General features: G+C 54.1%; 1 protein-coding gene across 6 annotated transcripts in view; it reads left to right on the top strand.

Moving 5' to 3' along the window:
• The window catches only part of Dpp6 (dipeptidyl peptidase like 6), an 872,193-nt gene that overhangs the window by 831,913 nt on the left and 24,209 nt on the right, over window positions 1-16,071 (top strand). For all 6 annotated transcript variants that reach the window (XM_047560556.1, XM_047560558.1, XM_047560555.1 and 3 more), the window contains exon 17: window positions 9,437-9,484. In XM_047560556.1, coding sequence (XP_047416512.1) covers window positions 9,437-9,484 — 48 coding nt within the window. The remainder of the gene's footprint in view (window positions 1-9,436; window positions 9,485-16,071) is intronic.

The raw sequence follows: 16,071 nt of genomic DNA, 5'->3' as shown, positions 1-16,071 counted from the left end.
GCGAATTATGTGAAACGCCTAAAAACGTCACCCGGGTCATGTGAACAGGGCAAGAGGATGCTGTGACCTTGATGCAGATGGTTTCTAAAACCAGAAGCTTCTATAAATCCACTACCTACAGATGCGAGCTGAGTTTCAAGAGCAGGCAGAGAAGCCCTTGAGGAGCCTGTGGAGGCTTGCTGTTTGTTTGTTTGATGATCAGGAAGCTTCTATTCCTAAAATGAGCGCAGTGAGCCCCCAGTGTCTCCTGCGATGTCCGGGGCGGAGCCGGGGACTGCAGAGTCATCGAGGCCTGCTTCCCCCTCCAGTGAGCCTGCAGGACAACCCCCACCCCCGGCCCCCGCTGAGCAATGCCACTCAGCTGCTACATGGGAAATAGAATCGCTTTCAAGTTCCCTGGACATGAAATCGGATTGAAGCAAAACTAAACGCCGTGGGGCACGGTGGGGAGGGGCTAAATCCCAGGTTTGATGTCAGCGATAACAAGGTTTCAAAATCAAACGGCAGCGAAACCTGCCTGCAGTGTCGACTAGGAAATGCTGTCTCTGGAACAAATATTTTAATTATCTGCAGTAGTGCTGGTACCTGGGCAGCTCCCTGTTTACCAGTATGATAATACCGCCACGTATACACTTCGCATGGCATACATTATTCATGAGCTGGCAAATAAAGAGATCTGGAGTCTGCGCAGCGGGCCGCTGCCAATTATCTGGCGCGGCCAGAGCCGCCCGCTCCCGCCTGTGCACAGCTGCGGTCGATACCATTCATAGCTGGAGCCGGCAAGGCCGGCCTCGGGTCGCCTTTGTTTACGTACCAGGAGGTTGGCTGCGGTGGAAATTATCTGTCACGTAGCGTCCTCAGAGGACGGAGGTGGGAGCACGGGCGGCCCGCGTCCTCTATTTTTCTATTTCTTCTGAGGACTTTTCTCCTTTATGGTTTTGCGACCTTTTTAGTCACTTCACTTTCATCTGTAAGTGTCACACGGCTCCATCCGGTCAAGCAGGTGCAGACTCATGGTCTAAAAGGAAAGGGAGCTGGAAACCAGACCCACAAAAACACATTTTCCGTTGGCAAGTCTGTTGTGCAATTCGACTCTGCTTTGAATGTCATCGGAACACTCGCCCCTCTGTCCTCGAGATCTTTAGTTCTCAAAAAAAAAAAAAAAAAAACAGCCAAAGTCACTGGCTTCACTTTCCTTTTTTCCTTTTCAGGAACAATACAATCAGATATTTAAATTGAGCCCAAATGTGTCAATTAGCAATCATTTTAAAGGCCAAATGTTGGTTGGTTGGTTGGTTTGGTACTGGGGATTGAACCCAGGGATGCTTAACCACTGAGTCATATGCCCAGCCCCTTTTAAAAATGTTTTTTATTTAGAGACGGGGTCTTGCTAAGCTGCTTAGGACCTTGCTAAGTTGCTAAGGCTGCCTTTGAACTCGTGATCCTCCTGCCTCAGCCTCCTGAGCCGCTGGGATTCTAGGCATGTGCCACAAAAAGGTGTTTCTATTGCAGTTCTCTCCTTGTAAGCAAAGGATGAGCAAATGTAATTAGTTCTCTGCTGTCAGCAGCTCATGCTTCTTACATTCGTCTGAGCACTTGTGTTTTCCCTGAAAGCTCCCAGACATGCCCCTGAGGCAGACTGACTTACCGAGGAACTAAGAATCACTGGGCGGGAGCAGAGAACCAGGGCACAACATCCGTGTCCACCCGTAAGATTGGCAGAGGCTCATGGGACACAAGTCTACACACACCTGCCTGGATAATGAGCGTGTGACCTAATTGGCAGAGACATTTGCAGTGAATGTACGGTGTGCTTCCATGTCCCCAAACTAGACAAAAGCGTGAAATCGGGAGGGTGGGCTGGGAAGAGCAGACCAGAGCCCCCTTCCCTGCTCTGGGCTCTCACTGCAGGCAGAGTGCACCTCCCTCTCAGCACAGTGCACGGGTCCACACGATTTCCCAGGCCCCCGGCCAGTGCTTCACCTGGGGAGACCCCTTACAGTCTGGCCTCCAGCAGCGTTGCTGCCACCATCTAGTGAGGTTGACAGGCCGTCTCCAGAGCCCCCAGCACAGGGCCAGGCACAAAGTCGAAAGTCTGCTGCTGTGCCCTAAGATAGACCCCAGACTCCTGCATTCTGCAGTTGAGGCCCACAGCAGGAAGGTGGTCATCTGGAACCACAGAGCCCCTGGGACAGACCGCCTGACCACCTCCTTGCTCACGCAAGCTGACCCATGGAAGCCTACCCATGGACCGTTGGTGACCGTGCAGACCAGGAGCAAGCATCAAGGCATCCCTTGATCTGTCTCCCCTGCTGAACTCTTGAGTTTGCTAGTGGGAAATATTTTGTTCATTTCTGTCTGTTTCCCTTGGATCTAGCACTGTGTCTTGCATGTGGGAGAACTGCAATATGCATTTGCTGAGTTTAATTATTTGCCGACCAAAAAGACACTAAGAATGAGTTGTCAGAAGAACAGCCATTAAGCAGAGTGCTCTAAGGTTCTGGCCACCTGTGAGGCTAAAAGCAATGGCGACCAGGTTTCACACAGTAACCGTGCACAGCAGTGGAGTGGCAGGCTTCAGGCACAGGACACTGGTAAACTTTCTTTTGTGCAGACAAACCTCAACTGGAGAAAAGTGCTTTTGGAGCCAGGTGTGCGTAACTGGCCTGACCTTAAGAGGAAGAGAAGTGAGGTCGACTTAGAACTTCAGTGGTGAAGCCCCCACAGGTGTCATTGGTAGCGGCCTTCCGGGCTGTCTGAAAGCGATTTAAAGCGCTCCCCTTTTACGTGAAAATCCCCTCCGATCCTGAGCACACCACTCACGCATTTTGTGGGTTCCTTTGTTTCTTAGAGAAATCTCAGCAAAGCTCTTGCGCAGGTCTGGACAAAGTATCACGAATCTCAAGTATCTGATTCCCATTTAGAATTTTCATACTTGTTCTTTATTTCTTAGGAGAAAATTCATTTTGATTTAGGTGTTTCCCTGAATTGCCTGCCAATTTGCAGAAGCCTAAACACCATAGAAATTTCGAAGACACTGGGTGGTACTGTAACTCACAGGGACTGAGCAGTGGGTATAAACCTCTGAGCCAGAGGCAGATGTGGTGGCACCTTCAGGAGAGAATGGGCAGCTGGGTCACAGACCTGGGCACCTGTCGCCTCCAACAGGATCTCCTCTTAGGGCAGGAATCTGGGTGGGCTGGAAGGGATTAGGTTATAATTGATAGATACGGGATAACAGATAGGGCTGCCTTATTACTTTAGTGTGGTGTTTATGTATTTGTACCAGACTGAAGAAGTATGCTGTGTTAAAATAACAGGGGGGATGGCCAGGTTGTGATGTGGCTCTCAGGAAAACAGAACACCACTTAGACTCTGTTAATGGAGACACTTAGTGGAAACTAAGTGGAAACGTCAAGGGGTACTGCAAGTATTGACAGAGAAGCAGCAACCTGAATTATTAAAAACGGGATGCAGAATGGCCTCAAGAGAGCTTTCCTTAGCCTAATTTAAATTTGCTACCTTGGTATGTCAGGCCACGTATGTGACTAGAAGGTCATTTCCTCATTAGCCGTTAATCTGCTCAGCCAACTTTGGGGCACAGACTCACTCCCAGATAGAGGGCAGGCAGTGGAGGGAGGCAGATGCGCCCTCTGCCTTGTGTCTTTCTGTCTGTGGAGTGGAAATAGTTACATTTTAAAAAGTTGCAGTTCAGCATAATAATTGCTATTATTTGCGCTGTTAGACCTTTTAAAGAACACAGGAGAATTAGCAGCAGCATGGTGAAGACCCAAGACCCCAACAGTGAAATGAGCCCGCGGGTGGGACCGGGTAGTGTACAAAACACTCAAGAAGTGCAAATGGCCAGCAGCCAGCAAGTGTGGGAAGATGCCCAGCTCCACCCAGGGGCTTAACAGTGTTTAGGGGTATTTGCCCATTAGGTAAAAAATGTTTTAAAAAATGACAACCGGGCACCTCTACGCACTATTTACACGAGGGTAGGTAGATGACTTGCTAAGATGTGGGCTGCTTCTGCCTTTGGTGGTGGCCGTGGTGTCCCCAGTGTTCCCCCCTGCCTGGAAAGCCGTCACCCCCACTGCCACGGGATCTGTCTCCTTAGGGCACAGGGACGCGGCAGGCTCCACTGGCATCAGACTGGGCCAAATGACGTGTGCTGGCCGAGGTCACAAGCGTGGCTGTGAGTGACCGCTGCCCGGAGGTTGTGAGAGCCGCTGTGCTCTCCACTGTCACACAGCTAGGGCCGTGCACCTCCTTGAAGTCACGTCCGCAGTTCCGCAAACGTGGTCGCGTGGTCGCCTCTCTGGCCCGTGAGGTTTCCCTGGCCTTCGTTTTCCATCTGTCCTTGTCAGTAGGGAGACTCCGTTCCCCAGGCTCTGTGGCGCTCCACGTAGGGGCCTCTGGCCTTCATCATGCACCCCACTAAGCAGTAGTGAGAACCCCACTTTCTCCTGTGCTGGTTGTGGCATGAGCGTACCCAGCAGCAGACCTGTCGGGCACGAGCCTTCAGAGCTCACAGGAATGCTCCTTCCTTCCCCAAAGTCACCGTCCCCACCCACTCCTGCACATGTGGCCTCGGCATCCTGCAACTAACTACCCGCCTAGTACAAAGGCCGTATGAAATGGATCACACTGCGACACGTCGTGTCGTCCTGCAGGTGGCTTATTCTTGGCAGTTTTCAAGAATATGCAGAGTCACCGTGTTGTACAACAGGTCTCTTCAACTTATTCCTCCAGTGACATTTCTGTCCTTGACCAGTGGCTCCCCACACTGCCATCCCCACGGCCCTGGCAATCACCATCCCGCTCCCTCCATCTCTCAGGTTAAGGGTTCTACTTCTGTAAGCAAAATGATGTGACACTGGTCTTTCTGTGCCTGACTCACATCACATAACACAGCATCCTCCAGTTCCCTCCATGGTCTCACAAAGAACAGACTTTCCCTCTTGAAGGCTGAGTAATGTTCCATTATATGTCCACCGATAGGCACAGCTGTCTCGCTGTCATGGCCTCTGGTGGTGAACGTGGGGAGCAGGTGTCTCTGCAACACTGATTTCTTTTCTTTGAATCTGTACCCAGTGACGAGAGGGCTGGCTCCCACGGTGGCGCCGTTTTAATTGTCGAGGAGCCTTCGAGCTGTTCCCATACGAGACGTGAGATAATCGGCACCTCCTCCGACCTCAACGCTGGAGGGTCAGGCCTGTGGTGCTGGGGCATCCACCCTGCCCTTCTCGAGCTGCGCTTGCGTTAGGACAATGACCTGCCACCTGTTGCCATTTCCCCTACTTCCTGTTTATTTAATCTTGGACACTGGCACTCTGGTGGGTATGGCAGCCTTGCTTCCTGGCGAAGGTCACCTGGTGCACACTTGCTCTTCCATTGTTCCTGCTGCCTGCCGGCCTGGCCAGGCCTCCCGTGGGGAAGGAGTGGCGCTTAGGCAGAAAGACGGGGCTGGGGCAGGGCAGGCGCTCAGGCTTACCTGGGGCGGGGCTCTTGCTTTCTTGTGTGTGCGTGTTCAAGGACCAGCCCACCCGAGGGTGTTCCTGCTTCTCCCCACGGGGGACAGGACAGCTGGAGGCCCTGGCCTTTTCCCTCGCTAAGAACTCATTTTTTAAATTAATTTTTTAATCTGTCCTAGTTAGTTGTCCATGACAGTAGCATGCATTTACACATTTTGATAGATCATACACAAATGGAGTGTGATCTCCCATTTTTCTGATTGTACATATTGCAGGATCTCATTGGTCATGCAGTCACACATGCGCATGAGGTAATAGTGTCTGTTTCTCTCTGCTATCATTCCTTCTCCCAGACCCTCCCCTCCCTTCACTCCCCTCTACCAAATATAAAGTAACTCCGTTCTTCCCTATCCCCCTCCCCCTTATTGTGAATTAGCGTCTGCATATCAGAGAAAACATTTGGCCTTTGGTTTTTTGGGTTTGACTTATTTTACTTAGCATGTTATGTTTTAATTTTTAAAAAGTAACAACTAGGACAAGTACAGCTCAACATTCATGTTTGGTAAAGCTTATAGATGGGCATGAAATACTTTTATGTTATCTTTGTCGTGTGTTTAAAATATCTGCTTATGTGTAACTGTGACCACCTGTATGCAGGTAAACATTGAGGCTGCTTCTGGAAGAGCAACAAGGTGGGCCCTCCACCTGTCACTTATCCCTTTTTTTAGTATTTGAATTTTGTTTTGAAATGTGTTATGTTCATGAATTAAAAAGTAAGAGGGGACTTCTCAGGCTCAGAAACTTCCTTATTGTGTGGATGAGACAAGACTTCAAGTCATAAACCTGTGTTTCTCGTCTGTAAATCAGGTTAGAAACATCCACTTTGCAGAACTGTTGTGAAGGTTGGATTAGAAATTATTCATGTGCAACATCTAGCAGTGGCTTTGACGTGGTAGGCACTGAATAAATAATCGTTGTTTACATTATTAATAAGGGCACAGGATATGCTCTGTTTGCAAATTTACTCACCCTGAAATGGGCAGAGGAAATAGATGTAGGCTCTTTATTCTCCATGACTGGTCTGCTCTTCCACATGGGCTCCCCATGGGGAAGTGGATCCTCGAGCTAGAAAACTTAGTTTGCCTCAATAATTTAAACCTTCCGTTAGTGCTTACCTCTCCTCAGTAAGCGCTGTCTCAGACGCTCAGATCCCTCTTCCCCGCTAGCTAGGGGGTGCTGGAATTAGCCAGGAAGAATACAGGATGCCCAGTTACTTTGGGATTTTAGGTAAACAGCAAATACTTTCAGCAGTATGTCCTAAGTACCGCAAGAACATATTAATGCAAGGAAAATACGTGTTGTTTATCAGAGATCCACATGTGGTCAGGCAGCCTGCATTTTACCTGGCCACCCTGTTGCTGGGTGAATAGGGAAGGGGCACAGTGTGGGGAAGGGCCCTGACCCCTGGTCTTTGAGGTGCACTGAGTGGTGTCTGCATCCAGCTCCTGGGCAGTCGGGCATCTGCTGTGATGTCCACAATCGGTATGGCCAGAGTCCCTGGCTCTCAGCAGTTGGCACCTCCAGTCAGTGCACCCCAGCCCCACCTGCTCAACCTTGCCTGTGAAGGGCCCTTTGCTCTTCTGTCACAGCCTCTCCAGGCCTGGACTAGGAGGTCCACTCTGCAGCCTCTAAGTCCCAGAGGGATCCATAGCAGATCCACAGCTCTCAGCTCGGCTTCTTGGTATGTGGCCCTTGGAAGTGGGGAGAACTTCCCAGAACTCCACCATTTCTCTGTCCAAATGCTATGTGCTCTGCAGTTCCCATGAGCCCCCAACCAAGCAGAGCGCAGGCAGCCCCCGGCCATGGAGCCCCACGCAGATCAGTCTCCTCCTGGCCGCTGCCTCCCTCCCCTCCCTTCCCCTCCCTCCCCAGCCCAGAGGGGCCTTCCCTGCCTCCCGCATGCTCTGTGTGGCCCGCTCAGCATCACACAGCCCTGTCCCAGTAAGCTGAAAGCCACAGCAGTGAACTGGACGAGTCCCTGACCACTGTGGAGCCCGGGTCCTGGCGCAGCAGAGAGGAAGGACGGTGGACAGCAGTGCTACGGTCAGACTCCAGGGCTCCCCTGTGGCGCTGCGTGGCAGGGAGCAGTAGGAAGAGGAGGGGACTCAGCCAGGGCGGAGGCAGCAGGGTCCTGGTGTGTTGAGGAGGGTTTGGATGGGAGACTGACAAGCTGTGCCAGTGTCGGCAGAGTGTCAGGAGGACAGTCAGCCCCTTGGGAACCAGCTGGGCATAGCTGGTCCTGCAGAGGAGAGTGGCAGAGAGGGTGAGAAAGGCACCTGGCCTGCCGTTTGTGTATGACGAAGACTTCAGAAAGCAACCCCCGCCTTTCCTGGACTCTCCTTTTGCTGAAGAGAATACAAAAGCCAGCCTACAGAGGAAGTTGAGCAGGGGCCACCATGTCCTGGGTGGGCCCTTCCTGCTCACCCAAGACCTGGAGCGGGGAAGCCGCAAACTGAAAGGATGAGGGGGACCGAGGCGGGACACTTTCACAGCTGCCTGTGTCCCAACGCGTGTGTGCAAATGTCGCCGCCCACGACAACAAATCCGCGGATATTGCTACCACCTGCAGCAACAATTGCGCGGGTATTTATCAGAGGTGGACTGGAAACAAGCTACTTCTACTATATTTCTCTTTAGTGGGCTGCTTTCTTGCTTATTTGCTTACTCCCTAGTTTATAGAGGAAGAAAGACTTTGCTTAGGAGAGAAAGAGAGACTTTGAGAGGAGAGAGAGGCTTTGCCTAAGAGAAAGAGTCTTTGCTCATAGGAGAGGCTACGCTTATCAGAGATCTATATCTTCTTAAAGTTCTGCTGCTGCTTCTTAGAGATGCATCCTGCATCCTGCGTCCTTCATTCTGCTATCTAGAGGTGTGGCTTTAGTTCTGTGTTCTGCCATCTGCAACCTGCATTCTGCCATCATTCAGAGTTGGTGCTTATCCTCCGCCCAGCAATCTAGAGGTGTGGCTTATCCTCTCTACTAGCTGCTTATCCGATTATCCGTGGTGCTTCCTATAGGTGTGTCTTATATACCTAAGGCAGCCAATCAGCTTAGGATTAAGTAGCACGGTTGGAGCATGCGCCAGGGTACCAATCAAGAAAGAATGAGGAATATCTGTTGACCACTAGCGCAGAGGAGACATTAACTAATCAGGCAAAAGTAGATCACACCGTGTTAACACTAACTATGCGCCACCTCTTGGCTCAACGCCAGCCGCCATCTTAGGGTTACCCAAACATGTCTTCTGCATGCAAAGCTCTCCAGAAGCCCAGAGTGCGGAACAGCTTCCTCGGCAGGGGTCAGCCAAGACCGCCGTCTTTCTCAGACTGAGGCTTGAGAGTGCATGGGGACTCCACAAGCCAGCATGGCACTGGTGTCTGGATAGTCTGAACGGGGTAACAAGTATACAAACCGAGCAAGATGCTTCATAAAATGATGTTTTATGTCCTTACAACAATCTAAAAATGCATACGGATGCTCCTCAATGCACAGCGAGAGTGTGTCCCAGTAAACGAATCATAATTTGAAAATCTCATAGGTGCAAAATGTGTTGACTGCCTCTGACCTACCGCACCACCTAGCTCAGCACCTCAGCACTCGGCAGGGTCTCCGTCACTTCCCCTGTGACCACAGGCGGATGAGGGCTCTGGCTCACTGCACCTCCCAGCATCACCAAAAGTCCGACTCAAAGCAGCTCCTGCCGCATGTGAGGCGTCTGCACCGTCACAAAATGGAAAGCCTTCAGGAGAGCACTGCGGGCCCTCTGTGGCCCGGTGCGTGGAGTCGGCTCTCCAGACTCCATGAGTCTGCGCGTCCTAGGGAAAGCCCGCTTGCTCCCTTGTGCTCCACTGAACTAATGGCTTCTCTCTGTTTCTCTCTGGCCTCCCGCCCTACCCCATACAGGTCCTGGAGTGCCCACCGTGACCGTGCACAACGCCACAGACAGGAAAAGTAAGTGCCTGTTGTCTTACCTCTCCCTGAGATTCTGCAGAAAGGAAGCAAGAAAACCCGGAGAGAGAATCCAACCCCCGGTGTCCTCATCAGAGAGACGAGCCAGGTCCTGCAGTTCAGAACAGAGCTTTCGGATCCCACGTGATGGAGGTGAAGTTAGTGTGGCCCGGCCATGGCGCCACAGGAGGGCTGGGCCTGGAAGTCCTTCTGCAGCCACCAGCTCACTGTCTGAGATAGTCAGGTTGGGGGCCAAGGCTGCATGGATTTGAACAGCCAGCCTTCTAGACAGCTTCTAACCGTCCTCCCCTGAGGTCCTCCCCCTGCGACCAGGCTGGTGTGTCCTTGGAGGCATGCCTGTCCTTGTGGGATTCTTGCAGGACAGGCCATGGACTTAGACATCAGATGGCAAGGGGATCCCCTCAGGGGTGTGAGACTGGCTAAACTGACTCAGCAAGGCACTTGCTAAAACTGGATGGTGCAGGTTAAAGACAGGGCAGAGGCCAAGGTCAAGTTTGAGAGGAGCTGAATTGAGTGCCACCAAGCAGGATGTCTCTGCCAATTTATGTGGCTTCCAGGGACTCATGAGGAGCTCCTGGCAGTTGAGGAAGCTGACCTCATCCTGCTCTGGACCCCGCTCTTTCCTGACCCCAAGAAACCCAATGCCTTTCTCCCCACCCCACTCCTTCCCATGGAGCGCCACAGGCAGAACCCAGCAGAAAGGCAAACCTGGCGTTTCTAGTTAAAGCATCCAAAAGTGAGTAAAAGAGATGGGTGAAGAGACAGCACTTAGAAAGCCATCTCAGACAGGATGACATTCTGCCAAGTCAGTAACCTACCTCTAGAAATTCAAGCATCAGTAATGATAATGCCAGAAATAAACAACTAGGTTAGGTTATGAGATTGTTTAAATGAAACAAAAAATGTCAAGGGGGCATCAGGATGGAGGGAGCAAGTGCGAGCAGGTCCTGCGAGGTTTTCCTGTCCACCCTCTGCAGGGCTTGGGCTGGGGGTGAAGGTACACCTGCTCCCAGGCCTCTTTTCCAGCCTCACCGGAGGCCGCTCTGGGTGCCTGGGAGGCTTGGGGATCTGGGACATACCTCAAGGGGTTCATGTCCCCTGGGGGACTCCAGAGCTATTTCCTGGGCTCTCCGCCAGCCCACCTGCCCACTCTGACAGCTCAGGGCAGAGCCAGGGGAGCCCTCCCGAGGCCTGGCTGCAGAGTCGGGCTGCAGCTGCACCCCAAGACCTGTGGCTCCAACAGACACGCCCCTATGCCAGGGCTCTTAAAAATGCTCATTCGTAGACCTAGCCATGATTTTCTCTTAAAAATCCAGTCTTTGTCCACAATGTCACCTGTGCAACTTGCGTCCTGAGGAAACTGTATGCTGCACATTTTTAATATCTGTTAAGATTTAAGAGTCCGTGAGTAATTTCCTGACATTCTGCGAGATCTTTTCCCTTCTTAAAAACTGATAGTCTGGTGAAGTTTGAGCAGAGTCCTGGCTATGCAGGATGCCACCCTGGGGGCCAGGGAAAGAGGACACAGAACTCTATGAGCTGATTTGCAACTGGCCGGCTGGCTAATTCTGTCAGATTTAAATGTTCCTTTTAACATCCATGGTCTAATAAGACGCACATCGCTACCTAGGCTTTGGAACCTCTGACACGTGGCTCCTCCTACCAGGGCAACTCACTTAAATGCTTTTACCTGCTTCTTGGGGGGATCCTCTCATTAATCTTCCCAGATCAGAGGACACCGTAGCACCTACTTTGTGAGAAGGTATTTTGACTATTCAGCCACTTTCCAGCCAGCTGTGACACTCCTTCAGGAATCCTGAGTCCCAGTGAGAACCCCTGGGGTGTCCCCCTGGGGTCAAGCCATCCGTTTCCAAGGTCAGGTGTGCATGACAGTGAGGCAGACCTGCATCTGGGATAGGTGTTGCCCTCACTGAGAAGCATTTTATTTTTTTCGTTTATATAAATAAAGTTCTATGTGCAGGGTGGGGTGCAGTCCCCGTAAGAACTTCCCGGCTGCCCAGCAAGGGCAGTATTCTGACACCTTGCATTAACTGGGAACCAAACAACAGCTCCCTTCCACTTGTTGGGCTGCCTGACTGCATTAACCAGCCAATCCAACCAGCGTCAGCGGAAGAGTCTAGGTAGCCGGTGGAATTCCGCAGTGGCACTCCACAAACACAGAGGCGGCGCTACAGAGCATTTACTGTTTGCGGTTGAGCTGTGACTTCTATGACATGACTTCCAGAGGCAGAGAGAAGACCTAGAGGGATAAGAAATAAAAGGCATCGTGCACACAAGACGAGGTTGGCATGACATGCCAGCCTTCCGTTCTTCTCTATTTAACAAATAGAACAGAGAAGAAGAATTCCTTCTCAGTTAAACAATGGGCTGTGCTTCATGTCAGCAAAGCACTGAGGAGCAGCGCCCTGGGCAGCGTGGATACCACGCTGGGCGTGCACAGCCCTTCGGAGCACGCCACTCTGCACTTGACTCCCCAAGCCTCTTGCCAGCTCTGCGGTGCTTGACGCTGCACTTGACCTCCTGCATGCCCTGGGGTGAGCTCAGGCTCTGCAGGAATCAGCCCCAGAGTTACTAGTTGTGGCTGCATTGGTGGTAGCACCCTCTCCCCAAGAGGAGAATAGGGGCTCCTCTTGTGCAGCCTCTACTGCATCAGACTCCGTGGTGTGGGGCCAGGAAGACACCCCAGCACCCGCTCTTCCCACCTGGCACAGCACCTGAGCCCCACCCCCTTCCTCCTGCCGGCTGGCACAGTGCAGCTGCCTGAAGGCTTCTCATAAAACACAAGTGCCCTCCGTCACTTAGGGTTACACTTGGCAGTGTTAACAGAAGACCCAGAAAAGCCATGGCTCCCACCACTGGAGGCTTATCTCCCACACGATGCTCCCAGAGGCTGCCGAGTCCCTGGGCGGTGGCCATGCACCTTCCCTGTCTGCGTCTTTGGTTGGCAGCCCTTGCCCTCTGGGTTGCTTCTCCATGCCAAGGGCTTCAGGCTGGACTGGGGCCAAGGGTACGGACAGGTGGGGGCTCCTGTGCTGCCATTGCCCATCAGGCTGGCCTCCCGCAGTGCCCCAGTGCTTCTGTCACGCCGTATTGGCCACAGCTTGGTACCCGGCCAGGCCTAGCTGCAGAGAACACTGGGCAGCATCCCTCACCTGGTTCCTCCCATCTCAGATAAAGTGGGGATTTTATCCTAAGTGATAGCAGCTACAGGAACGGTCCCAGCAGCCCCGAGTGCAGGGTCCCCGGGGCCACTGCCACAGAGTGCCACACACTGGGCATCACACAACAGACGTGCATTGTCTCGCAGTCCTGGAGGCTGGAAGTCTGTGAGCATGGGCGGCAGGGCTGGCTCCTGCTGAGGCTGAGGGACCGTCCCTTCCAGGCCCCTCCCCACTGGTGACTTTCAGGCAGCCTTTGGTGCTCCTTGGCTTGTCATTGTCTCACCTCGATGTCCACCTCCCCTCCATGTCCTCCGTGTCTCTGTCCAGTCCCCTTACTGTAAGAACAGTCACACTGGATTAGGCCCCACCCTAGTAACCTCATCTTAACTTGATCATCTGCAAAGACCCTGTGTGCAAAAAAGGCCACGTTCACAGGCACCAGGATTACAGCCCCAACACCTTTGGAGAGACTCAATCCAGCCCGCAACTCATGGCAGCACAGGGCTTCTGCTTTACGCACCCCAAGTCCAGTTCCCACGCCCCCGGGCTCTCCAGGGAGGAAGCTGGGGTGCGAGTGCCTTCCTCATTCTCTTCGTGTGGAAGTGTGGAGGTAGCCTACGTCACTTCTGCAAGGAGCCCTGGACACAGGAATAAGGAGCTCGGTGGCCCAGGGATGGTGAGGAAATCCAGGGAGGGGTGCAGCAGCCCCACCACCTCGCCTGCCCTGGCGGATGGCGAGCCCAGCTCCACCCATTTGCCCGACTCCCTGGCTCTGAGCTGGCTCTCTGGTCCTTGCCTCCTGCAAGCCAAGCAGGCTTTCTCCCAAAGAACCAGGAGGAGCAGACAGGAAGCTCCAGCGTGGCCCACAGGACAGGGGACACGCCAGCAAGGGGGGCTCTTGAACTGCAGCTGGAGGGTCCTGGGGTGGAGCAGAGGAAACGGACGTCTGTGAAGGCAGAGACGTGGCCCCTTCTGAGGAAGGCAGGATCTGCTCAGCATCACTGCACCGAGACTCAGGGGCACGTTGCAAAGCATTCGCCCGCACCACGTCTTCCTGCTCCCGTGGTAAGGGCACTGCAGGGCAGGACACGCCGAGTCGCTCCACTTGGAGGAGGAACTGGAGGCTGAGCGGCAGGACAGCAGGGACGCGCTGTTCCTCCCGGAATTCCAACTGCTCAAGAGCAAACCATCCAGGAGAGGAGAGAGAAAGTAGTTTAAAAAGAGAGAGCGGGAGGGAGGAAGAAAAGACAGCAAGAGGCCACCTAGCACATACTCCAAGGAGCTCAGACTTTTAGATCAAATGTTTCCATTTTAAGCTCGCTCGCTCAGTCCCTCAGCTGCCCAGGGTATGGGCCCCACGTTCTTCCGCCTCACCTCAGGTCCTCACCTGCAGGAGCAGACTCTGGGGCCACCTGGAAGTGAGAACTGAGGGCTGCAGGCCCCGCTGAAGTGCCAAACCCAGCACTGAGTTCTGGCCTCCAGGTAGTGTCTGGGGGAGGGGCACCCCACCTCCCCAGCTGTGACAGCCTGGTGAACAAATGCCCGTGTTTTCACTGTGTCTGTCAAACTCGTGGGTCCCCGTGAGGAAGCAGGGGCCTGAGGCTCTAGGCCCCGGTCGGAGTGACGGCATCGTGCCGGTGTCCCGTTGGGCAGCAGGACCTGCGAGGCAGGCGAGGGCCCGCAGCAGGGCTGATGTGCGCTCAGGCGGCCGCCTCACAGACCAGCTTCGGGCCCGGTGGCTTTCAGACCCGTGCGCTCTTCCCTGATGAGAAGAGCCACCGCGAGAATTCCGGGAGCAGCTGCCCGCTCATCCCGTGGCTCTGCTCTGACGAGGAGTCTGCGGGCGCCTGCACAGTGTTCCTCGATCCCTGCCCTCTCTGTCCTGTAGGATGTCCTGGCGGATGCTCTCTGTGCAGGGCGTAGACAGGTGAGGTCTCAGGGAGGTGGGTTGAGCTGCCCAGCGCCCGCGAGCGGGCATCGCCCAGGCCTGTCCAGCCGGCCATCAGCACAGTCACTCTCACGGTGGAGCATGGGCGCTTTGTCCAGGGGCTGGGCGCACCAGGGTCGTCTCCAAGTCCAGCAGCCTGGTTCCAGCAGAGCCACCCTTCCAGTTGAGGAGCAACCTCCCTGATCCCAATCCAAAGTCAAAAGCGCTCCAAAGATATGAAGCGCCAAGAGGGCGACACAGGGAGAGTCCCAGGCCCCACCTCAGTGCGGGGTCTCCACATGCCGGCTCAGGCAAGTGTCCTCGAACATTACCGCCTGGCCACCTGCACCAGGCCACCGTGAACCTGAGTGAACTTGGGGTTCAGGCCTGGGTGCTGTGCCCAGAGGCCTCACGACACCCAAGCCCTTCAAGGAGCAACACCCAACCTAGAGCCGCCGTCTGCTCAGCTGCCCGGGCCCCAGGACCTCGGCTTGGCATCCTTGTCACCAGGCCCAGCAGCAGTGTCCTTCACTCCTCCCAAACCGGCCCTGGTTCGGCCCAGTCCTGGGGAGGGTGCTGGGGCCACACCAATTGGGAGCAGGGCATGCAGAGCAGCAGGGCTCTGTCCTGGGCTGGGAGGGCACTTCCGACCGCCCCGTGGCTCTGAACTGCACAGGGCGGGGTCCAGGTGGCGGCAGCTGGGCAGTCTGACAGTGAGCGTGCTTCTGGACTGCTGAGGAAGCGGCTGCAGGGACCCGACAGGACGGATGCCGTCAGGACCTGCGTGCCCCACGGCAGGCGAGGCCCTGGAGGGCGGAGCTGTGGACTTGGGGCAGGTGGCTCTCCTATCCCAGCCGTGCTGTGGAGGTTGGAATTACTGTTGCAGAATGCCTGTCCTTCCTCCCTCTCCCGCCTGACCCCGAAGCCACCCTGGGAGCATTTGACTTTTTCCCCCTTAGAAAATCTTATCTACAAACAGAGCCTGCGGGGTGTTCACAGATGTGACTCTGAATTATTTAGACGCTGTTTCCTCAGGAATGTAATTATGGCTGGGCAGCATATTCAGCTGCCGCCTGAGTACGCAAACAGCTTGGCGTGGGCAGAAAGTCCTCGGGATCACGGCTCATGTGTGCAGTGACGCTGATCCTGGCAGCTCACGGTGCAGGTGGGGTTCCATGGCTTCTGTGAGGAAGTGCAGGGTTGGGGTGATGTTAGGATAGCCCACGACAAAAGCTCGCTGTGTCTGAACCCTCGGCTGCCTGGCCATCGTGCCCCGTGGCTCAGAAGACGGGTTCCTCTCTCCAGCTCTTGGTCTGGATTTTATAGCACAAACCCAGCTCCCGCTGTGGGCAGCACCGGGCGACCCTGCGAGCCTCCTCGGGCACGAGTGCGGGCTGCTCTCCCTCGCCCTCCCACCCCCTGCCTGCTTCCTGAGTGGTGCCCACCAGCTGTCATGGCAC

Source organism: Sciurus carolinensis, chromosome 8 (genome assembly GCF_902686445.1).
Source record: "Sciurus carolinensis chromosome 8, mSciCar1.2, whole genome shotgun sequence".
In the NCBI taxonomy this organism is placed as follows: domain Eukaryota; kingdom Metazoa; phylum Chordata; class Mammalia; order Rodentia; family Sciuridae; genus Sciurus; species Sciurus carolinensis.
The sequence above is the reverse complement of the archived record's forward strand: the minus strand, read 5'-3'. Positions and strand labels throughout refer to the sequence as shown.